Source organism: Myodes glareolus, chromosome 23 (assembly GCF_982192425.1).
Source record: "Myodes glareolus chromosome 23, mMyoGla1.1, whole genome shotgun sequence".
NCBI classification, from domain to species: Eukaryota; Metazoa; Chordata; class Mammalia; order Rodentia; family Cricetidae; genus Myodes; species Myodes glareolus.
This window is the reverse complement of record NC_142048.1, coordinates 10,532,042-10,557,698: the sequence shown is the minus strand read 5'-3', so window position 1 is coordinate 10,557,698 and position 25,657 is coordinate 10,532,042. Positions and strand designations below refer to the sequence as shown.

Here is a 25,657-nt window from a genome sequence, read left to right as displayed (position 1 = left end):
TTTAAACACCTCTGAAGTGTCGGTCCCCCAAGTGGCTTGCACACTGTAAGTTCTGCAGAAAGTGTAAGCCTGGGACAGGACAGGAACTCATTGCTACCAGGATCCTTAGATGGCTGAAGGGACACACACAGATTTGAGTCTGTTCCACCTTGTCGGGAAGTCACAGAGTTTGAGCTTAACTGGTGTGGCTAATAATGAGAGATTCTGGCCTGGGGAGCCATAAACTAGTGTTTAGAGTGTGAAGCAGATCTGCTCCTCCAGGACCAAAGGTCAGAGATTTTAAGTCTATTCCTTGTGTTATGCTAATGAAGCCTGCCCCCCACAACACACACACCGTTGGAATGAAGTATTTAAGCATGTGGAAGGATAAATAGGCGGATTTAGTATTCACTGGGTGTCCCTCCCAGTACTCTCCTGTCTCCAGTCTCTTATTTCTCCCATATCTTTGTTCCTTTTGCCTAATAATTCTAATCAGCACGCTCCTACCCTGGAACTTACACATTTTGTCGAAACTGGTCCACGGCAGATGGTATTAATTCTAGTGTTCCAGGGAGCAGTCTGAGACACTCTTTGAGAATTTTTGAGATCTAAGCTATTCCAAAGCGATTGACTGAGGAGCTTTTCCAGCCATTGACTCTAATTAGCTTTACACTTCTAGTTCCTGCAAACATCCCTATTGAAACTCTACGGGAAATGTCCTCTGCACCAACGGCAAAACCAAACCTAATCACCTATTTGCCAGGAGGTGGGAACATAGGCCTTACTTAGATCTCAGGCCCAGGTGTTCATTCCCTAATCAGCACCTCTGTCAGGAAAGCGATTGCGGCGGAGAACTGCAGGCAGTCTTCCCCGGCTTTCATGGGCCCTTGATTCCTATGCTGGAGCATCCCGTGGCGCAACCTGAGCGCTTCTATCATAAAGGCCTCTTCCTGTCTCTACGCAGCTTGCACCACAGCACTGATGCCAGATCGGAGCAAATCCTCCTTCCAGCTGGCCTGCAACAGCGCCACATGATTCCGTCCCTTCTGCTCTCAGCTCCCCTCTGCCATAAGACGAATCTGCGACATTGAAAGGGCAGATATTCCTTTTCCCGATAGGATGGATTCATGTTTTATTTAGCTTTGGATTCTACTTTTTCTGAAGAGGTCGGCATCAACAGAACCTGTTTTTTAACTGTGGTTCAAGGTGACGACCTTATTGGTAGCAACCACAGGGAATCTTACTAACAGCTCTAAGCCCCTGTGAGTGAGTTAAGAAGCCTTCTGTGTCCAACCTTTGCAGTAATTCCTGTAGTTAGCCCTTATTTCAGCATTTACAGCCTCTCGTGATTAGGTACTCACTCATGTTCATGGCCCCACTCACTACTTCAGACCCTTCTGAAAGACGGTCTCTGCTAACGACACTGTTTGGTCAGAAGTGTCACATCAGCTCCCTGGCACCGCTTTATACAAAAAGTCTGGATTGTTTGCCTGGATTGTTTGTCACTCCAGCTCCTGGCATAATTTCCCTCCCCTAGGAGTTGCCCCAGTCCACCAAATGGTGACCCCATCCCTAGGGAGGGTCAAGAAAGCCCGCCAAACGGCAACCCTCCCCAGGGAAGGCCAAGACCACTCCCACAGGCTGTTTAAACTGCTCCCCAGAGAATGAAAACATGGTCTCCAGGTTCTCAGGGGTCTCCCCTTTTTCCTCTTCCCCTCTCCATGTTTTCCAGGGGCCACCTAGGAGTATTGTCATCTATTAAACCTGGGATCTTTTAATTTGGTCTGATTTGGTCTCGTTGGGATTATTTGAGTTGGTGGAGAGGTTGCTTGGCCTAGAAAATACATTACAGACACCTCCCAGGGCTTCTGGGATATAAAAGTAACTTCATACATTTCTGTTGGGAAAAACATGGGCAAATGAAAGCTAAATGTTTTATCAGAAAAGGATCCTTTGATATCAGTAGAGAACACAAAGAGCCCATCTGACTTCTACCAAAATAAATAAATAATAAAATGAAACAGTTAATTTTTGACCTCAGAGAAACAGTTCTCCTGACAAAACATTCTGCAGACTTTTCAATCAGAGTTATTATAAAGTCAATATGGTCATTATTCTCAAATGTTATTTATTCAAAAACGTTAATGGTTAAATGCAACAGAAAATTCTTTTGATCTCTTTTTTAAAATCTTATAGAATAGGTGTTCTTTACCAAAAGTCATCATTGATGAATCTATTTTATGAATCTTGTTTGATAAGGTATTATATTTGACACCTGATATGTGTCAGATAATCCATTTTTTTAAAAAAAAATCTTTTTAAAAACCATTGGTTTTTAGAACACAGTGCTACACACCTTTCATCCTAGCATTTGGAAGGCAGAAGCAGACAGATTCCCTGAGATTGAGGCCAGCCTGGTCTACACTTGAGTTTCAGGCTAGCCAGAGCTACACAAAACAAACTAACAAGCCGGGTGGTGGTGGCGCACGCCTTTAATCCCAGCACTCAGGAGGAAGAGGCAGGTGGAACTTTTGTGTGTTTGAAGCCAGCCTGGTCTACAAGAGCTAGTTCCAGGACAGCTCCAAAGCTACAGAGAAACCCTGTCTCAAAAAACTAAATAAATTAATAAATAAATAGAATAAAAATAAGCATTGGTTTTATGTGCACATTTCTATATGTATTTATATTCATAAATCACTCGAATTGTTAGTTTCAATTGTCAACTTCATAAAATGTAGAATTATTAATTTCTTAATGAGAAATTGCCTGAATCAGGTTGGCCTATGGACATGACTCTGCCAGAGTTTCTGGACTATATTAATTGATTATATTGATGTAAGAAGCCCCAGCCTAAAAGTAGGAAATGCCATTCTGTAAGTTTGGGTCCCGAGCTACCTACAGATGCATGCATGCATTCCTTCTGCTCTTAACTATGGACATGAGGCACTGTTTCATATTCCTGCCTCCTGACTTCCTCACAACATTCCATGACCTGGAATTCTGAGACAAAATATTCTTTCTCTCCTAAGTTGCTTGTATGAGGGTATTCGGTCACAGGAGCAGAAAAGGACCTAAGGTGTAGCTAAATGTTTATTTGAGGATACTTGTTTATATTGAATCCATTTGATTATTCTAGACTGTCTGAGGTGTGTTGTCAATTATAATAATAAAATAGTCCCATACTAGCTCAGAATGGAGCATAATAAAGGCTTCTTTATTTAGGGGTAGACTCACAGATCTGTGGTCATCTGTATGAGCAGGGAAACAGGAACTGAATCCAGCAGCCAAGGGGCCATGCACATTTTTATATCTGTACATATTGTACATTTGACCATGACCAAAGTGGGCCAGTATTTTAAAGGCTATTGGCTGAAGGAGTTCCCATATCACCTCCCCCTTTTGTCTAAAATAAGAGTTCTAGGCCTAATACAAAACTATATACAATAAGAATAAATATTAAGTATAAAAATGGAAATTACAACTAGCATAAACAGTATGAAGTAATAAACATATGCTAAATGTTTCAATAGTTATCCTATTCTAAGGAGTCAAAATCTTGTATTAGAAATAACTTGACTAAATCATGAGAAGAAAGTAACTACAACTCTCTAGTCTTCAACCCCATCAAAGACCTGAGAAGGGAAATAATATTACTTGAGTAAACACGAAGCTCAATCAGGTGACTTCCAAAAGGTGCAAAAATGACAGAGACAACTGGCTACCTGGGCAGGGATGTGTGAAATGAACATCATCCAAGTGGATTGCAGGTGAAAATGGCCACATGGAGAATAGAATTTGAAGACAGTTGGGCAAGGAGTGATATCCTCTGGTCTGTCCACTATTATTCCCTGGTACCAGCATCCATATATACTATAGAAGGGATAGAAATGCTAAGACTGCTCTGAGTATGTAACTGATTTCATTTTGACAGACTGTGAGATACCCTGAAATTCTATTCCAACATTTTGCAATGATATATAGGTCACCTACAATCAGACATGTAGGTGACTCTGACAAAGATTTTTGTCTTGAGAGACAATGACAACAGGACAAATCTAGAACAAGACTTAGTCTTTAGTGCATAACCTAGCAAAACTGATCAACCTCTTTGGTACCAGATTCTTCATCTAATTCACAGAAGAGGGTGGTGGTTGTGATCTCATGTGATTCCCAGAATTGATGCAAGGATCCACTACATAAGTATTACATGTAAGATATTCAGAACAATGCCTGAGAATTAGTAAGGGCTCAGTAGATTATCACCTGTGATCCAGTTGAGTCTCCCAAGAGGTGAGTGAGGCATTTGGGGCACACAATCCAGGAGAGTCACTCAGCAATTGCCCTACACCTGCCTGACTCATTCACCTCACTTATATCCTGGCTCTGTCCGGCACCCTTGAAAGCCCAAGGTAATCCGCTAAGAGAGTGTCTTAAGATTGTCCTTGCTTGGCACAGTATGAATAAAGGAAACTAAGATGTCTCATTTGAATGTTCTTCCATGTAGTCGGTTCTCAGTGAGCAGTCATGATCCATAAGGCCTATGGCATATAAACCTCTGCTGAGACAACACAGACATCTGTTTCCCATAGTGGCAACCCATTCAGATGGACCAGAACAGAAACCATTGGATGAGTCTAACATACTACAAGGTTAAAGATTCCTCCATCAGCTGATGCTGGATGCTGGGTTTACCTGCTCCATGTAGCTGATGAGGGAGTTTTTGTTGTCTTCCCAGTAGCTTTTGAGAGTCTCTTCAGGTGGGAACTTCTCACAGCTGAGCTCCACAGTGATCTCGAAGCAGTTGCTGCTCAGATAATTGAAGTCTTGCATTCCTACACAAGCACCAGATAGAGAGTCAGTGTGTACACCTAGTGGTGGTAACTCTCCGCATGCTGTCCTGATCGGCTAAGAGCTTGAGTCGAAGACTGGCCCTGTAGGAATCTGCACAGAAATGTCCTCCCATGGGGGAACCAAAAACATACCTGGGGGACTCTTGTTTTAAAAGAATAACCTCTTGTGTCTTAAATGACCATTTAGCTTAATGCATCCACATTGTAGGGTGGGAGAAAAAGCAGATGCCATCCACACCCCACAGTTCTCAGTAGACTTCAGGAAAGACAAGTTGAAAGAGTGTATCCCTTGACCTAGTAAAGAAACGTGCACCCCTCTAAGCTGTCTTCCTATGAGGCAAGAACTGGGAGAGTCTAATGAGGCAACTTGACATGCTATTGTTTTCTATATCCAACCAACATCAAAGTGCATTCCTGAGGGATTAGGACTCTATCATAGTGCATGATTTATGAGATATATCATAGTATATGATACGTAACATCATATAATAATTCAATAAACATGGTATATCTACTTTGTATTCTATATAATGTGAATTGTATTGCAAACCAGACCACAGAGAAGATTTGATATTCAGAATAATTTTAATTTAGGCTGTCATTCAGATTCACTGGGAATGTTGTTGCCCACCAGATTGCTTTCCTGAAGCCAGAGTACCAACCTTCAAATTGCTGTGTTGGCTTTTAAGAGTTGACAATTGCCCCTGCCCCACTCCCACCTACTGGAGAATGGCTGATAGGAGCTCCCAGAAACAATAGAACAGCCCAAGATGTCTCTCTTATCTAATGGAGATGACCTCTTGTCTGGGCCCTTTACAGAGAGCATCCGGCCAAGGCTAGAAACATCTCTCTGCTCCTGACTGGGGAAGTGATGCTTTAAGCTCTGGCTTGCACTGCCCACAGTGATGGGCTGCAACCCAGAACTGTAAGCCAAATGAACTCTCCTTCCCCAGGCTGCTTTTGGTCAGCAGATCTGTCATAACAATTGAAATAAAATGACGACCGGGAGCTAAAGATCTTCCGAGCTTTCCTTGACTGTTTACTGTGGGACACAGTGATTGGCTAGTGCATTGCTATGGTTACTGTGAGTATGATCAGTGCTTTACTAGAACATATTAGCTCATATTATGCAGGTGATACACTTAGCAAGTTTGCTCCAAAGAAAGCGTTGAAGATTTCTTTTTTAAAACTAAACGAATCCACCTGGTGCCTGCTGACTCTCACTTAGTTTTCTCCTGTCTCACCCAGCTCAGGACTCTCCATCTTGGGAATAGCCCACCTACTACAGGATGGATCTTCCCATATCAACTAAGAGTCCAGACAGTCGCCACAGACATGCCCACAGGTCAACGTGCTCTGGACACTCCCTCAATTGAGGATCTCTTCTCCTGCGATTTATGCCAGTTCTCTATATGGTGAATAAAGCCAGTATCTGGGGCCAAAGTGCAAAATTGCTTTCAAATATAAAATGAAGCTGCATCACTCTCCGCCAGATGCATTTGATGTACTTCAAATCCTAAATTTCACAGAGACCATACTTCTCAACTTAGCGGGGGCGGGAGAGGAAAATATACCAGATACACCAGTTCTTATCTGTCCAAATGCCAAATACGAGTGAAAACAGAAGAAACATGTGCAATGGAAATCTGGAGAGCATGGACATTTTCTTAGGGAATTATGAAATTCTCTCTCTCGCTTTGTGTGTGTGTGTGTGTGTGTGTGTATGTGCGTGTGTGTGTGTGTCCGTGTGTGTCCGTGTGTGTGTGTGTGTGTCCGTGTGTGTGTGTGTGTGTGTGTGTGTGTCCGTGTGTGTGTGTGTGTGGTGCACTTATGGAGGCCGTTCTCATTCATGTCACCACACAAAGTGTGCTAAAGACTGCAGCACAGCCTCTAAAATGCACACTTGCTAGCAATGAAAAGGCATGACCAACCTGATATAAAGATGTTCTCTTACCACAGAAGGCTGAACTTGAAAAGTGGCCACCATTCTGTTTCTAGTTTCTCAGTGTACTCCTTCAGATATTAGCACACCAATTTTTCCCATTTATTTATTTATTTATAAAAATTTCCACTTCCTCCCCTCCTCCCATTTCCCTCCCACTCCCCCCACTCGCTCTCCCCCTCCCTCTCCAGTCCTAAGAGCAGTCAGGGTTTCTTGCCCTGTGGGAAGTCCAAGGTCCTCCAGCCTCCCTCCAGGTCTAGGACGGTGAGCATCCAAACACACCAATTTTAATTCAATACAAACAAAGTAATGTGTAACAATGACTTTGCTGAGCCACCTGTAAGTTCCACCTACTTTTATCAGCTGGGGAACAATGAAAACTCTGTAGATGGAAATCCCTTTCGGTCTACATGGTAATTAAAGGGAGCCAAGTGCACATGATCAGAGAACAAAACTCACCACCCGGGACGCTGTACCATGCACCGCCATTGGTCGTTCCATCGACAAAGCTGCTGTCATCGTCGTTCTTGCGACAGGGAGCTCTATTGGGGTTAGACATGACTGGGTTGAAAGAAGAGTATGCGCGAGCCAGGCTTTGGAAGATCGCATCGTCAGGGCAGGAGCTGTATTCATGAGCGGTACCTAGAAAATGAATTCACAAGATCGGAGAGTGGACAGCGACCACGAGTGATGCTTGTTTACTGAGAGCCCTTCTACAATGAGTCCCTGCTGATGTAGCTCTCGGAAAGGTGGAAGCTTCCAGGAAGACGAAAGTTAAAGTGTCAAACAGACACACTTAGGTTTCAGGCTGTACGACAGGAAAATATAGAGTTAGGCAGAAAGCCTATGGCCACACCACCCTAAATCCCTGAATGCTCCTGCCTCAGAGGCTAAGCAGGGTAGGGCCTGAATAGTACTTGGAAAGCCTCACAAGAAGAGCTGATGAGGCCGCAGTAGAGCTGAGAGAATAGAAACATTTCCATTATTAAAATTGTTTAGTTTAATAAAACGTTTGCTAGTGGGGCGCAGTGCCTGTGACACCAGGACTTAGGCGACAGTGGTGAACGAATCAGTAGTTCGAGGCCATCCTTGGATTCACCGGCAGCCATTTTATAAGCATTATGAAGTATTGATACCCAGAATGGCCAGCATTTAATTTCAGATATTTCTAAACTTTCCCTGTGTGTATTATAGAAGAGAATGTTTCCTTTGATACCCTATATGCTTACTCACGTGTTATAAAATATACCTGGCTGACAAGTTGCCCAGGTAACGGCAAACCACAGAATCTCAAGTGTATCTTACAGGGCTCTCCAATCTGACTTTCTTCAAACCTGAGTTTTCAGTCCCTAAAACTACCATCCTATACAAAGATCTTACCCTTCTGAGTGCTTGGCAAAGGGATCGAAGCAGGAATCTCTCCCACTCACTTGCTGTGGCCAAAGTTTGACTGAAACACATTAGAGCAAAGTCAAAATGCCGATTCACCTCTCTGGCAGTAGCAGAAGACGACCCAGGGCAGAAACGTTAGAGCTGGCTATGTGGGTGGATCCCCACGGCAGGGTGAAGTGCCAACGGCTACCTCCATTATTAAGCCATGTTGTGCATGAATCTATCTAATGTCTGTATGCGGTCCACTTTACCAGAGGCCAGGACTGGCTTCACAGTGGTTCTCAATCTTCCTGTGCTGTGACCCTTTAATACAGTTCCTCGTGCTATGGGGACTGTAATTTTGCTACTTTGATGTACTGTAATGTAAATATCTGATATATAGGAGATCTGATACACACTCCCAAAGGGGACGTAACACACAGGCTGAGAACCACTATTCTAGAGCTCCTATTCCATTTTTTTCCCTAAGAGTTAATTAAGCTCCTATTTTCCTTCACCAAAACAAAAGAAGCATTATAAGCCACTTCTACTGCTTTCCTCTCTATGCCGTTACTATGTGAAATAGCTGGAGATGCTCATAAATGAAAGCATTTGTATGAGCTGGTTCCCTAATAGAGTATGGGGCATAGTGGCTCACACCTATTATAATGCCAGCACACAGGAGGCTGAAGCGGAGGAATCGAAAGTTCAAGGCCATTTCAGCCTGCAGAGAAGGATTTTGTTTTAAAGAACAAGACAAATAGTAACGTGGAAATCATGCTGGGACTCCGGACTGGGACCTACAGGCCTTAAGCCACTCAGAGGAGGGGAAACTACCTACCACTTCTCGTCTCATCATACGGGTAATTGGCCACGAGGTCTCCTCCATGCAGATTGGCCGACAGCACAAAGGGAATGTCCATAATCCAGTGGATGACAGCCTTCGTCTCGGGGGCAAGCTGCATCAAAGAATAAGAGTCACATGGATCAGAAGCTGATAATTGTCATTGGTGACATCCCAAAAAAGACACAGAAAAGACAAAGTATCAGAAACTGCTCATAGTCCAAATATGTCTGGGCTCTCTTTACAGGGGGAGAAAAGTTTGCATAGGAACAACAGTCAATATTTCCACATTTATTATGAGAAATATTTTCATAACGCTTACATTTCCTTAAAAGATTTGCTTTGGAGAAATGCACATGTTTCTCTCTTCAGGTTTGAAAACAACATATAAATCACATCAGGACCCCTTCCTCTGTCGGCCATAAGGATTACAGACTTATAGTAATCCTTAGCAGATCAAAAAAATCCTGTTGAACCAAAAACCAATGCTTTTCTCCCTCAGTGGCTCAAACACATGATAAATTTTATTTCCCATTATTTCTTATTATTTTTCCAATTCCCTTCAGCCATTTCAGATATTGTCTTTATGAAAGAAAATAGATCAAGTCTCACTGAGAACTAACCACAAAATGTCAGTTTACTTTGGAATGGGCATCTTAAAATGTAGACAGAAGCCCAAGTTTCAGGAATTCATGATCTTTTCATTGTTCTGTGGTCTTTCTTGGAAGAAAATAAAAAGAAGAAATTATTAACAAAAGAATCTGGAGCAAAAAAGAAAGAAAGAAAGAAAGAAAAGAAGGAAGGAAAAAAGAAAACAAAAAACCTTGATTCTTTTATGTAATGTGATAAGCCATTAACAACAAGTAGACAGACCTCAGACCTCCAAACACTCTGATGAAAAGGAAAGGGTTTACTAAGATGCACTCTGTCCTGCTCTTTCAGGACGGAAAAATTTAGTTGTATCACTTGTTAAACTTTTGCATTTCTGTGATTGTTGTGGAACACACTTTTACACTGAGTGAAGATATGCCACTGTGATTGAGTTAATAAAAAGCAAAATAGCTAATAGCTAGGCAGGATTTTCAGGGCAGAAAAAATGCTGGGATGAAAAAGGCAGAGTTGCTAGCCAGAGGCAGAGTAAGAGAGGTAAAAGCCACGAGCCATGTGGCAGGATATAGATGAATAGAAATGAGTTAGTTTAAGTTATAAGAGCTAGTTAGAAACAAGCATAAGCTATAAGCCAAGCTTTCTCACAACTGATAATAAGTCTCCATGTCATGATTTGGGAGCTGGTTGGCAGGAGGGAGAAAAACTAGCTACAAAAGGTATCCAACACCTGAGCACATATTTCCATATAAGTCCTCAGAAAGTTTTAAAAGAAAGGTTCCAAGCATACAATAACAGAGCCAAATGCATGCTGTACAGAGATGTATCTCTCATCCATTGCCCATGGGCTTGTACAGCCAGCACACCATGAGTTAAGCTGTGTCGCTATTTGAGATTTTGCTCATGCAGACAACAAAGGTTACAGATAGACTGTAAAGCAGGCTCAAATGGAAAAATAACTGTAAACAGGTTAGTGTGTTTAGCAATGTGTGGAGGCTTTAAAAAAAGAAAAAGGATATAGACAGACATTAAATAAATAAACAGTTAAAAATAATAGAGTAAAGCTTTTAAAGAAAGAGAAACTAATTTAGAAAAAGAATAAGCCACTTAGAAATTGAAAATACACAGTGTGTCTGAATTCTGTGTGTTATTGTGCTGTCTTTGAATTTTTGATTGCAAACTTTGCCATTATCCTAATTTTCTCAGGGTCCCTTAAAGACACCAGCACCCTAAACAACAGAAAGCAGTCTAGAAAACACAACACCCATATTCCTAAGAGTAGGTGGGTAGTTTTGGTCATTTGGTGGGCTATGGATGTTTGTCACTGTTTAGAGGGGTTGACTACAAATTATTTTTGGTCATGGTCAAAATAAACTGAACAAAGGAGATTAGATTAAGAGATATCTTTCTGAAGAGGAGAAAAGGAGGTATAATATGAAAATAATGAGATAGAGGGTAGATTGTTGAGTCTACTTTTGAATAATTACTAGTCTCACATATTTTACATTGGAATAGACTTTTGCATATTGATCCAAATTTAAAGTTATTTTATTAGGACAACTATACATTCATGTCTATTCTTATTTGATGTAGTGTGCCTATGCAGCTAATTTAACAGTATAGTGTAAATTTCTAGTTCTTGAAAGTTATTATTATAAACTATTTAGGATAATAAAAAATACAGGTTAGTAGTTAGTCACCTATAACAATCTAACTTATAGTCATGTTAGATATGTTTTCAAGGTTAAAAAGATATATTTAGATAGATGGTCTTTAAACACTTCAAAGACCTACAGAATATGTAGCACTGATTTACTTCAGAGAAGATGATGGGCATCAAAGAAGTTGCATATGGAGTCTGCTTTCAAGATGGCAAAACTAATCATTTGGGCAAGAACCTGCCCTTGCCTTGACTGTTGACAGCATGCTGTACAAACTGGACAAACAGATCACAAAGGAAAAAGACTGCTGAACTTGGCCAAGGTAAAGTGGGACAGTCCTTCAAAATACCTGCTTCATAGAAAAGTCTGCAAGATATTCAGCTGGACACACAGGAAAGTGACCACTGGACTTTGCCAAGACTAGGCAGTACAGTTCTTCAAAATTTTGCTTCGTAGAAGAATCTGCCAGATATTCTAGGCCTGTAGGCTAATGATTGGATGCCCCACCATTGCAGAGGAACCTTGAGTGACTCTCCAGGTGGCCAGATGTCTACCATTTCTATAGGTTTGGTAGTGGCTTATACTGTACTTCCTGTTTATTCGGGTAACATTATCTCCTTCTGAGGTCTTTGATGGAGTTGAAGACCAAGTAGTTATAGTTACACTTTTCCTCATTTGTGAGAGAAGTAAATTAAGTACAGAGCTTTGTACTCATCAAGATAGAACAAATAATGAAATATTTTCTCCAAATATGCCAAATACAAATGGACTGGACATTGTAAATATAATTCTTACCTGAGAATTGTTCTTATTGTTTATAGTTTTATTACATTAGAGTTAAACTTTTCCTTTTTAATTAGACAAAAAGGGAGAAATGTTGTAGAATATTCCATTATACTGTGTGAAGATATGTCACTGTGGTTTTTAAGAAAAAAGCTAAATAGCCAACAGGTAGGCAGAATTTTCAGGGCAGAGAGAAGCTGGGAAGAAGGTAGAGTCACCAGACAGTTGGAAAAGAAGCATAAAATGTAGGAGATGAGTCACATGGCAGCATGTATATTAATAGAAAAGGGTTAATTTAAGTTATAAGAGCTAGGAATAAGCCTAAGCTGTAGACCAAGCTTTCATAGCTAATAACAATTCTCCATGTTATATTTGGGATCTGGCAGGCAGAACAGATTAAAAACTCCCTCCAAGTATTGTTTATGATGATACCTTAGATATAGCATTTTTATTGCGGACAGCAGCATCCTCACTGGATGTTTAGAAGCTCATTGCCATTTCACAGCACAGAGTGTGAAGAACAAGTGCAGTTAAGTAACATATACATCCAAGTTCATTAGCCAAGGATTCAAACCCAGGCTGAAAAGTTTAGGAACCACACTGACTTTAGATTATCAGTTGTTCAGCCTTAAAAATATTCTGATTTCCACATAGGCTGTTCATACATGTGAGAAAATGCAATTTAGAAGAAGGTGCAGTTAGCTGATAACAAAGGATAGTTATACAGGGCAAATAAGTTCTGGTGCTCCACACACAGTGGGAAAATTCTATCCCACAATTTATTCTGTTTATAAAAACGTAAAAGAGGGCTGAAATGATGGCTCATAGGTCAGGAGCATTTATTGCCTTCCAGAGAACCTTGGTTTAGTGCCCAGCACCCATCTTGGGCAGCTCACAACTGTGGAGGCCCAAAAATATGATCATATTTCCACTTTTGTCTGAATGTTAGACAGTTTTAGCTTGTTCAAAGCTGTTGACAAGAAATGTGGCCACATCCAGACTTAGGGTGTGATTATTTGGTGTTTTGGTCATTAAGATGACCCAAACAGGTAGATCCACTCCAACTTGCCCAAGGTCAAAGAATTCAAGCTTACTTGAGCTCCTTCTTTTGAAATAGGAGGTTTGACTGAGGGAGTGGCTACATTCAGAATACTTGGTCTAGGGTAGGTTCACTGCCTAAACAACAGAATGTTTTTCTCACAAATTAAAGACATAATGGCTCAAAATATTGAAGCAAGTAACTGTTCTAGTTGTTCTTTCCATCATGTTAAAGCAATCTTCTGTCTTCTTCTTTTTGTATTGGGGTATAAAAGTGCATGGAAAATTAAACTCTGCAAATTTCAGTATTCCTTGGAACTCCCTCCTGGTACTGTCCTATGCTTCTGTTTTATTATTTTCACTCGCATTTTGTTCTCTTTACTTATTTTTCTAATCCCCACATTACCCCACCTGGTAAATGGTACGCTTGTCAAAGATGGTCCCTGACACACAACCTCCTGTAACTCCAAATTCAGGGAATCTAACACTCTTTTTTGGCTTCTGCAGATACTATGGGCATATCACACACACACACAAAAGTATAAGTAACAATAAAAATAAGAAAATTTTAAAAAGATTGGAAGTTGAGAAGCCATGAGGAGCAAGTCAATAAGCAGCACTCCTCCATGGCCTCTGTGTCACCTCCCGCCTCTATGTTCCTGTCCTGTCCTGACTTCCTTTGATGATGATATGGAAGAGTAAGATGAACAAACCCCTCCCTCCCCAAGTTGCTTTGGTCATGGTGTCTCATCACAGCAATAGTAACCCTAACTAGGACATATTTCATATATGTCCTTTGAGGGTTTTTTTTAACAATCTATTTATTATTTTATTTTTGAGACAGGGTTTCACTCAGACCAGGAACTCACTGTGTTGCTGATGATGACTTTGAACGTCTGATCCTCCTGCTTCTACTTCCCAAGTGCTGGGATTACAAGTGTGTCAAGTTTGTGCGATGTCGGGAGATCAAACCCAAGGCTAAGGCATACTTGGCAGTCTATCAACTGTATTACATCTTATACAATATTTGTACCTAAGTGATATTTTAAATGTGATTGTTTCTATGTGTGATTTCTTTTCTTGCTGCATACAGATAACAAATAATATTTGTCAGTGAATATCATTGTAAAACAGTAGACTTAGTGGATGAGTGTGGGTGGGAGCTATTTACTGGAGCATGAACAAGACCAAGGACTCACATTCTCCCTCACATAGGGACCCTACATGAATTGTTAGAGTACTGTGTATAGAAATGTGTTTAAAGAACACAAACCAACGTGTGACTAGGGATCACTGAAGACTACAACACTTGGGTGATTTTTCTTCCTACTTACACCTGCCTTATCCTTTGTTTGTAACAATATATTAATTTCAAAACTTAAAACTTTAAACAAGCTGTTTTGTAACAAGCTCCAATATGGTCATGAACACACCAAGTTTCATGCAGTTGCTGGATATTTCCGGAAGCTCTCTTGCTATATGTACACTATGGCCAATGTGCAAGTTACTGTTTACAGCAGCAATCAGCTGCAATCTCTTTGACTTTAAACAGAGTCTTTCAGCCTGACTAAACGCTGAGAGGCCCTGGGTCTGTCTAACCGATCCACTCTATGGAGTACCCCAAAAAGCAAGAGCCTGGAAATTTTCAGAACTGACGGTGAGTTATCTTCAAAATTTCTGTAAACGTGCGAGCAAGATGGCTCAGAGGGAAATGGGCAGGGAGGCTTACTGCTAAGCATGATAATCTGAGTTTATCCAAAGAGCCACAAGGCAGAAGAAGATAACTGACTCCCCAAGGGGTCCTTTGACCTCTGTGCACACATGTAATCTTACACACACACACACACACACACACACAAGTAATAACATTTTTAGACCTTCTGAACCTTCCCATTTTAAAGACTTTAAGTAGAGCTCGATGACATGCTCTATAATTAGATGGCTTTGGCATTCAAAATATGCTAAAGCTGCATTTGCTCAGATTCCTTCACAACTCCGGCCATTACAGAAAAGCTTAACACTAATAAATTATCAGAAGTATTTTAAGCCCCGTTGTTTTCAAGCCATTCAGGCCAAGGCTCAGATGCTGAACTCAAGTAACCAGGGAGGCAGCCAGGCAGCAAAGCTCGGGCCAGATGAGAAATGATTTAGACGAAGAGCTCTGGGAAGCAGGTGAAGATTTTTATTCCCAGAGTCTCAGAAGAATGCTGTGTGTCTGCCTCTAGCCATGTGTCTCGGTGGAACAGGCCAGCATGTGGAGGACTTCCTAGGGGTCTCCCCCTATCGTTTAACGGTCACACACATAGCCCGAAGACCCTGAATCTGTAGCCAGAGACCTCTACATCCTTAAGCCGTGATTTCTGATACACAAAACAAAATAAGCCTTAAAAATTAAAGTCGTTTTAAGTAGTAAAGATAAGATGCTGTGTTCAAAAATAGGAACTTGGAAGTGAGGACTATATAAGGCCATTAACCAAATACTTGCTTTGAGTCTAAGTGCTGTGTCATTCTTAAGGTCAAAAGTGGAGAGGAAAAGAACCAGACATGGACAGTTTGTGTATCAGTTACTTCTGTATTGCTGTGATGAGACACCATAGCCAAGGCAATTTGCAGAAGAAAGAATTTATTTAGGTCTTATAGTATCAGAGGGTTGGAGTCCACGATCAACATGGTAGGGAAGATGGCAGCAGACAGGCATGGCCTGTCTCCTCCAACAAGGCTACACCTCCTCGTCCCCAAACACTTTCACCAACTGAGAACAAAGTATTCGAACATACAAGCCCATGAGGCCTGTTCTCATTCAAACCAGTAAAGATTTACCATTACAAATAAATTCTGCTTATGTCTCAAGGAATGAATTAAAGTTGAATTTTTGCATCATTCTCTTTAATGTAAAAGTGACATTGAGGTTTTTAAGTGCAAGATCTCATTTTTGAAGTGCATAGTCGTTTCTTTTTAAGATTTTTTTTTTTTTGTAATTATGTGTGCCTGTCTGGGAAATCTTCTACAGCAGCTGACTGGGACAGTTCTGAGAAGGGTATACATACTGGGAAGTACGTAATCATAAGGTGGAACTGGGCGGAAGGCTGTGTTGCATCTGAGACAATAGTGAAAGAAACTCATCTATGTGAGACCCAGGAAAGCTGTGCATACGAGACCCCCGGGAAAGCCAAGCATGTGAGACCCCAGAAAAGCCGTGCATATGAGACCCCAGGAAAGTCGTGCATGTGAGACCCCAGAAAAGCCGAACATATGAGACCCTGGAAAATCCTTGCACTTGAGACTCCGGGAAAGCTGTGCGTATGAAACCCCGGGAAATCCAAGCATGTGAGACTTTGGGAAATCCATGCACGTGAGACCCCAGGAAAGCTCTGTATGTGGGACCCCGGAAAAGCCATGTACGTGTTACCTTTGCATTTTGATCCACAATTTTCTTCAGATTCTTCAGCAGATGGTTGTTGGGACCACCTTCTTTCTCATTAACATACACGATCCTGTCCAGGTCTGGGAAGTTCCGGTTCAGATCTATTCCCTGGGCATTGCTGCGACCTACAAACCAGTCCTTCAGTTCACCCGGCTAAGGAAGGCAACACAGAAGCCATCGTTATGTATTACAGCTGTCAATACCTACGTAAGGTCCCCATCAGTGCGCTCAAAAATAGTGTACTGAGATTATCTGGTCCAACGTCCTCCCACACTGCTGTGTTCGCTATTTCATCAATGTACGCCTGAAGGCAACCAGTTTAAAATATTTGTTATAAGCTTTTTTGCGGGGGGGGGGGAAGTATTTCAATGAATGTTTTTTTAAAATTAATCATAGTTGCAACCTCTTTAAAATCACACCACCAATAATTAGAAATAAGTGAAATTGCCTCTATGAATTACAGTACCCTGATTGTTAAATATACTAAATAGTAAATAATTCATACTAGGAACTAGGAGAAGTTGGATATGGGTCTCATGTATTAATAGCTTGTATGCCTCTCACAGACTTCTTTAAATATAGGCATTCTGTTTCAAAATCCAGAACAAAAGATTTTAAATGTCTTTATGATATAAAAAAGATCATCATGAGAGGGGATAAATATATTTATAATGCTTGTTATACCACATGTATCAAAATTTTACATTTTACACCATAGACAGTATGTATGTCCCCCAAACTTGTCCAATCAAAATGGAAGCACACATATAGTCTCTTACAAGGCCGTTAGTGCCAGATAGAGTGGTGCATGCCTTTAATGCCAGCACTCAGGAAGCAAAAGCAGGGAATCTCTGTGAGTTCAAGGACAGCCAGGTCTACATAGCAAGTTCCAGGCCACCTACATCGTGAGACTCCGTCTCAAAAAAAAAGTCATTACTTTTTGTCATGACACTTAAAATTATATTAACAATATAATGTTTAAGATTATTTTGTTGTAAACACGGAGAACTTGTTTTGTTTTGTTTTCTTCACTGATCTTTTATAAAACCGGCAATTAATCCTCTGTATTGATCTAGTTGTAAGTCATTCTTCCTTCCTTCCAGCAGAGAGCGCTATGACACCAATCCACCCAGCCGTTACAGGCATGGCAGGAAGCATTGCTTACAGTGGCTCTCGGCCTTCCTAATGCTTCCTAACACAGTTCCTCGTGCTGTGGTCACCCCGAACCATAAAATTATATTTGCTGCTACTTCATAACTTTAATTTTGCTACTGTCATGGATCATAATGTAAATATCTGTGCTTTCTGATGGTCTTAGGCAACCCCTGTGAAAAGGTCAGTCAATAGCAAGTCAATAGCAAGTCAATAGCAAGAGGGTCGCGACCCAAAGGTTGAGAACCACTGCTCTAGAAGCAATTGTGCCGACTCACAACTATGGATGAATCATTGTTATTTATTTCACAGCCCAGCAAAACATTATTAAAGTATAGCTTATTTGCAAAATTCCTCAGCAAAGCTTCTGCTGAAGAAACGCGTCTTTTACAGCAATAACTTTTCCTTAGCAACAAATGGGATTATGTCTCTCTGGCTCTCTGATCCTTATGCTCCACAGAGAGCTGTGGGTAGACAAGTATACGCAAATTAATATACCAGGAAGACAAAGATGACAGGTCACCTTGACCCTGCCTGTCTCTCACCTGGGACGCGGCCTTCTCAAAGCCATCGGGGTTCAAGGAGGGCATGATATGAATTCGGGTACTGTGGATCAGGTTGACGATGGTTTCGTTCCCTTTCTGGTACTCGTTACACAGGTACTGGGCCAAGAAAATGAGCAGCTCCCGCCCAACCGCCTCATTGCCATGCATGTTCCCAATGTACTTAAATTCAGGTTCACCTAAAATAAAAATAGATGGTAAAAGATATTTTCAGTTTCCACAAAGAGAAGGCAAATGACACACATAGGCATGTCTGTAAGGAGGGACTCTCAACGGAGAAATTGCTTCCATAGGATTGGCCAATAGGCAAATCTGCAGGACATTTCCCTGATTAAGGATGGATGTGGGAGGGCCCAGCTCACTATTGAGCCACCCTGGGAAGTTGGTCCTCAGTGGTACAAGAAAAGAGCCTGAGCAAGGCACGGAGCTCAAGTTAATACACAGCGCATCTCCATGGCCTCTGCTTAGCTGCTGTCTCCATGGTCCTGCCTTGAGTGTTTGCCCTGTTGATAGTGGACCGTAATGATGAAGTGTCAGCCAAATAACCCCCACTCCCCCACCACACACACCCAAGGTGCCTTTGGCCATGATATTTATCACACAAATATAAAAGAAGCTAAGATGGCCACCCTATATATATATATATATATATATATCTATTAATTTATGACGAATAACCCTCTAGAAAGGGAGTCTAAGGACTCCACCCAGGGTGTTAGAGCTAGCCAAGCACCCTATGGCTCCATCCTTCCAGTCCCTCTTCCTACTGACTGCCTCCTACAAAACTGTGTCCACACACGTTTTGGGTGTGAAGACCTGACACCTGGTGTGACTGCATTAGGAAACACGGTCATCAAGGAAGCAATTAAGAGTCAATAAAGTCCCAAGATTCTTCCTGAATCAGATCTGTGGTCCTTCAGGAGCACAAGGTTGCAAAACTCTCTCTCCTCCCTGAGGGAAGACCCTGTGAGGGCACAGTAAGGAGGGTTCTGCCCGTATACCAGGAGGGGAGTCTCAACTACAAACTAATTCTGCCACACCTTGACCTTAGGTTTCTGGCCTCCAAAACCCGGGGAGGGAGTGATCTCTGTTGCATAAGCCACCTTTGTAGTCTTATGTGATTGAAGTCCAACCATGCCCACGTACTCATACCAATAAAGTACTCTGTGCCCTAGAAGGCTTTGTTTTCTTACATAATCCTCAGCAAACACCTTAAAGATATTGTTACCCATCTCCTATTTACAGATGGAATGGACCGAAATCCACACTGCTTAAACCTGATGAAGACGGTACAGCCCATGAGCCCAGAATTCAAATCCTGACCTTCTGCAATAGTCTGTGTGGGATCAAATCCTGGTACCAGTTCATACTGGCTGACCTTCTGCAAGTCATTTAAAACAGAGAAAATGGCAGAGCGTACTCACGGAGAAGATAAGAAGTAATGACTGCAAATGCCTAGCCCTGTACCGGAAATAGGACCTGCTGGGAGCTTGTTATCATTATCCTACCAGTATTGATGGTAGTGCTACATGATCTTGTCACAGTGAGATGCTTTGTCAGACATAACCTAATTGGTTCGTTATAATTAATTACCCAGAATAATGTGGGAGTTAGAGATTTCTATTAGCATGATGTCACAGATGAAGCCCACAGAAAGAACGTAGACTTTGAAAGGGAACGCAGTCGGCCATTTCTGCTGTTCTCGGTTGCCTGCTGGGAGGAGTCAGGATGTTGCAGAGCATGGCAACCCAGAGACCTCCCATAAACTACATCATCTTCCTCAATTTCTGCAGTGGAAAAGATATTCCCACCTATAAAACCATGAGGACCACTTCTCTGGATATTAAAAGAGACATTTCAATTCTCCCTCTCTCTCTCTCTCTCTCTCTCTCTCTCTCTCTCTCTCTCACTCACTCTCTTTCTCTCTCATATGTATTAATCAAATCATCTTTGGCTAGATTTCAAGCCATCTGACTGCAGGGACTCCCTACTGGACAAACCTACTCTTCTGTGTCCTTGTCTGTTCTACCCCTGGGTTTATGCTAATCTTAATCTAAGGATCAGGTAGGAAATGGGTCAGTGCTATTTATATGCAACTCATTTTGTTTTCCTTTGAGGAGGAGTTTATAACTAAACTACCTGCTAGGGACTGGTCTAGGGGCATGGAGTAGGGGGAAGAAAGAGGGGAGATGTTCCCTTTGCTTCTGGCCTTAAATCGTACTGTCTTTTCTTTCTGTGAAAAGCGTGCACTTGCTACGTTCCCTTCTAGTGCGTAACATCTGCACTTGACACTTTCCCTTAACTGTATGTAACATCTGGTTGGGGCACAGAAGAAACTGCTGCATGGGAAGGAACCAAGAGAGATAGAGATAAGGGAATGGAGAGCGAGGAGAGGGGAAGAGACAGGAGCGGAGGAAGCAAGATGAAAGGAGAGGTGAAGGAACGGAAATCAGGTCAGAGGAGAGGGGAGAAAGAAGGTGGAGAAAGGACGGAGAGATGAGACAAAAGAGACAAGATGGCGCAGAGAGGGGAGAGGGTGGAGAGAGAGATCAGAGGAGAAATGGAATTGAGATGAAAAACTGGAGAGAGATGAGAGGGTAGGGAGAGGATGGAGAAAGAGGGAAGGATGCGAAGCCATCCACACAGTTGTGTGAGAGGTCTGTGGGAGGAACCCCGGTCCTCACCCTAGCACGGCCTGAAGCTTCACATCACTGGGAGGTGTGAGCTTGTCCCACATCTCAAAGAAACGATGACTGCAATGAATTTGTTAAATTAATTCTCTGTGTTTCAGTTTTTAATCACTTAAAGGAGAAATATGAAATTCACATCACTTAGCCAAATTGGCCCCATCTGCTTCAGCTGGGCAGTTTGCGCCTGAACACAAACGCTTTGGTACTTAGCACGTTCTCCTCAATTCTGCCGTGGGGGTCGCCGTTCCGTTCCCTGTTCCACATTTGTTTGCAACTCCTGATTTCTCAGTCAAAAACTTTCACGATGGCCTCTGGCTTTCAGCTGTGCAGGAGACTCCTCTCCCAGCAACTCTCCTCCAAAGCATCTATCATACTTGTGAGGAGGTAAAGACTGAGCTTTGGGCGAGCATGAGACGACGCAGGCGCAGTGATGAAGACACAGCACAAGCGAAGGAAAGTCAGCCCTGCCCGCAAAGACAACTGGACTGCTACACAGCGCTAGCGCCAGAATATGAGCAGCTGAATTCCTTTCGTGCTGACGTGACTTCTGTGATGGAGAGCAGCCATGGTGCTTAAATGTAGCATTTGTTGGCTAGCATATAAATGCCTTCTTAGAAGAGATTGCAGGGGACCCTGAAGCGAATAAAAACTTCCTAAATGCAAGGACTGTGGGGTTTGAGGACACAGCTGTATGCATGAACTATGTCTGAGGGGAAGCGATGATGAGGGAATGCTGGATAGACCATGACCCTGTTTCAAGGTTCTAAGCCACACGACTCCTCCCAGCTCTTCGGCCTTTTCCCAGCTCTGGTCCCACCTAAAGCCAGAGTGAACCTTTTTGTTAAAAAATAACTTTCTGCTATTATTGTTGTACATATATGTGTATGATGTGTGGGGGCCACGACAAATGCATGGATGTCAAAAGATGACAACACAGGATCGGTTCTCTCCTTCCACCTTTACATGGGCCCAGGGCCTGAACTCAGGTCACCAAGTCTGTGAAGCAAATCCTTTTCCTGCCAGGCCATCTTGCTGAATCCAAGTTATCTTTAAGATTACAATTCTCGTAAAATTCCACCAATAACTACCCATTTTCTTCTCATGACAATACCAAAATTCTCTGCGTGGCCTAGCTTTGACCACCTCATCAATCCCTGAGACGTGGTCTTCTCTCTTCCGGTCATACTTCCTACAGCCACTGCGCTAGAATGCTCAGTTTAACACACGCGCACGCTGCTTTGTCTTACAAACAGCCATCAAATGCGAATAGAAATGCCCTGGCACGGCTAATACCTCAATTTAAAATTATACATAAATCACTGGGATGTGATTCCCTCCTCTCCCACACTAAATCTGCGAGGTCTATTAGCAGTGAAATAATATCCACTTTAGCTTGTTCGCCTGCCAGCCGTACTGGGTCCGGAGCCTGTAATATGAAAAGAGCGTAATAAATGGTAATCCAGGGAAATCTTGAGTAAGTGGTAAGTTAAATGTCCCATCTTCCTACACAGTCAAGAGAGTAAGTGAGAAACGGAAGGGAGCTTGAGGCGTCATCACGGCTGTATCCCGTGCCGAATATCTAGAAGCCTCCATGGCTGGCTGCCCTATCCAACATCCCCAAACTGGAACGGAAATTCCTTTTGGTGTGAGTGGAGGCAGCAGTGTTGCAAACAGCTGATTTCCCAAGGAAGAGATTAATCTCCATGGTCACCACAAAACCTTGCCAGGCAAGAGCTCCCTAATCCCTACTTTTGTTGTGGAGGCTAAGAAGAAACTGGCCCTCCGAACCCTTAATCCCAAAATAGAGATTCAGCTGAAGGCCCTGGGGTGGGAACGGATGGCCATCTCAGTGCCAGAGTGTCTTCAGGGCAGCGAAGCTTTCAACAGGGCTTTTCTCTTCTGCGGGGAGGACAGCTGGTGTCGTTTGTCCTGTTTACAGTGTGTACTGGGTCCCCAGTTCTCCAGGGCTGAAGCTACCAGGTGCGTCACGGCTAGCGGATGTGATTGGTGAGGCGCACACAGTCACCAGGGCTCGCTTAGCTCTCTCCCAGCAACAGGAAAGCAAAGGGCACCAGGAAGCTCAATTCGCAGAACACTGGGGAATAGGTGTCTACATCCATCTGCTTTTCCTCGCTCGCTATCGAGTTCATTCTCATCTTTACAGAACAAATCCCGAGCTCCACATTTGACAATTAAGGATTAGCACCAGCGCAGACAGATAACACGGGGCAGGGGTGGGGCGGGCGGGAGGAGCGGGGGGGGGGGGGGGGGGGGGTCTCAGAAAGCACTCCTTTTCTGCTACGTTTCCACACAGGCTTGCTTTGCTGCTGTTGTTGTTGCTGTTGTTGGCTTGGTTTGGCTTTTAACTTCTCAGAGTTGCAGTTTCTTCACAAGTTCCCTCAATCAGGAGGGCAGTTATTAACAGGCAGTCATCTCGAGAGCCCCATGTAATATGATTGGATCTAGTTATTCATGTCATCTGTAGCACAGAAGAGCGAATCTGCCTGGTAGGATTTGCATTCTCATTAGCACAAGGGAAGAGCGATTTCTCAATTTTAAAAATACGATCTTTGGGTTTGGGGACCTTGTTTGTTTGTTTGTTTGTTTGTTTGTTTTAGATAGTCTTGCTACGTAGCCCCAGATGTCCCCCCCCACGACTCCAGATGTTACCACACCTGGCAAGAACGACAGTTTTGGCAAAGGCAGAATGACTTCACAAATCCCAAACCAAAGCAGCAGAGGATTTTAAGTCTGTCCTCATTATCTTTACTTGCTGAGCTGTATATCAGCACTGCTTGAAATAAATAAATCAAAAGACACAATTTAAAGAAAGTTTCGTTGCCGGAAAGGAAAATGCTAATATTTTACACCCGAGAAGCACACCCACTAGGCTTAGCATGCATATGCGTTTGAAGCAGGACACAAGCTAGCAATGCTCTCAGAGGTAGAAGGTACACTGTGGCGTGATCAGCAAGATCTTAAAGCAGAAGCCCAAGAGGCTAGTCTAAAAGAGTCAATAGGGGCCAACGAGATGGTTCATCTGGAAAAGGGGTTTGCTGTCAAGCACCAGGATCTAAGTTCAATCCTCCACACACATATACAGGGAATGAATAAAATTTTATCTAAAAAAATTTTAAAGTCATGGACAACTAAAAGGTTATTATTACCTACTATATTTCATACAAAAAAAATGAAGGAAGGGAGGAAGGAAGAAAGGAAGGGAGGGAGGGTAAGAAAGAGGGAGGGATAGAGAAAGGGAGGGAGGAAGGAAGAAAGGGAGGGAGGGAGGGTAAGAAAGAGGGAGGGAGAGAAAAGGGAGGGAGGGAGGGAGGATAGGAAAGAGGGAGGGAGAAAAAGGGAGGGAGGAAGGAAGATAGGGAGGGAGGGAAGGAGGGAGAAGGAAGAGAAGAAAAAAGGAAGGGAGGGAGGGTAGGAAAGAGGGAGGGATAGAGAGAGGGAGGGAGGAAGGAAGAAAGGAAGAGAGGGAGGGAGGGAGGAAGGAGGAGAGAGAGAGAAGTAGGAAGGAAGGAAGGAAGGAAGGAAGGAAGGAAGGAAGGAAGGAAGGAAGGAAGGAAAGAAGGTAGGTTGGCTAATTCAGCCCTCTCAGAAATGCCAGACAGGCTGTCTGTTAGTGTCAGCTAGAGAGCTTGAGGAGCCACAGCACAGGGGAAATTCCTATGACAATGAGATACCGAATGTAAAAGCAGGAAGCAAACTGTGAAATTCTACACCAATGCGCTCTCTTTGTGTAGGAAAAATAGAGGTTAAAAGGAAGACAAGCTTGAGTTATGGTAATCGAATCCTCCCCTGAGTCAGCCCCAACACAGATGCACTCATCGAGATGAATCTATTTGTCCACCAACATTCCATTAAAAATGCATCTCTGTTCGTGGGATGTACACTCACCACTCAGTCACGGAGGAACTTTGGCTGTAGAACACTCCAAAAAGAGCAAAATCGGGGAAACTTAAGGCCCTCATATATAACTCAGAGTATCTATATGTACCCTGCCCACTTTCTGTTCCGTTCTTTACATCACCCGGACCACACGGGATTTGTAACATAGAGCAGTTACCATGCAAATATCTGGCTGTAGAGTGCCACTTAGGGGGCAGTGGCCAGAAAATGTCTGCACATGTTCAGTGCATGTGAAGTTTTAAAATATATTTGAGAGAAGCAGAGAGATGGCTCAGGGGATCAGAGGGCCAGAGTTTGGTTCCCAGCACCTTGCTCCAGGGGACTGGACCTCTGACCTCCATGGACATTTATAAGAACATGGCATATACACACAGAGACACATATATGTACACATAAGTGAAGACAATAAAATAAATTTAAAAAATTTTCAGGGTGGTGTTGTTGTACACCTTTAATCCCAGCACTCGGAGGTGGGATGCAGAGGCAAGCAGAATTCAGGGACAGCCAGGGTTACACAGAGAAAACTTACGTCAAAAAAACAAAAGTAATGGGGCTGGAGTTATGGCTCAGTGGTTAAGAGCACAGGCTGCTCTTCCAGAGGTCCTGAGTTCAATTCCCAGCAACCACATGGTGGCTCACAACCATCTGAAATGAGATCTGGCACCCTCTTCTGGCGTGCGGGCATACATGAAGGCAGAATGTTGGATACATAATAAAAATAAATAAGTAAATCTTTAAAAAAAATAGGACCTTACCTTTAAAAAACAATAATAAACATAAATAATAATAAAATTTAAATATAAGATTTTAATTGAGTTGATTGGATATGAAAATAC

General features: G+C 42.6%; 1 protein-coding gene across 1 annotated transcript in view; it reads right to left on the bottom strand.

The window, feature by feature from the left end:
- Nucleotides 1–25,657, bottom strand: part of Cpe (carboxypeptidase E) — an 88,245-nt gene that overhangs the window by 7,669 nt on the left and 54,919 nt on the right. The window contains exons 2-6 of the mRNA XM_048423806.3: nt 18,196–18,392; nt 16,484–16,651; nt 8,984–9,101; nt 7,231–7,413; nt 4,672–4,811 (exon numbers count right to left, since the gene is read on the bottom strand). Coding sequence (XP_048279763.1) covers nt 4,672–4,811; nt 7,231–7,413; nt 8,984–9,101; nt 16,484–16,651; nt 18,196–18,392 — 806 coding nt within the window. The remainder of the gene's footprint in view (nt 1–4,671; nt 4,812–7,230; nt 7,414–8,983; nt 9,102–16,483; nt 16,652–18,195; nt 18,393–25,657) is intronic.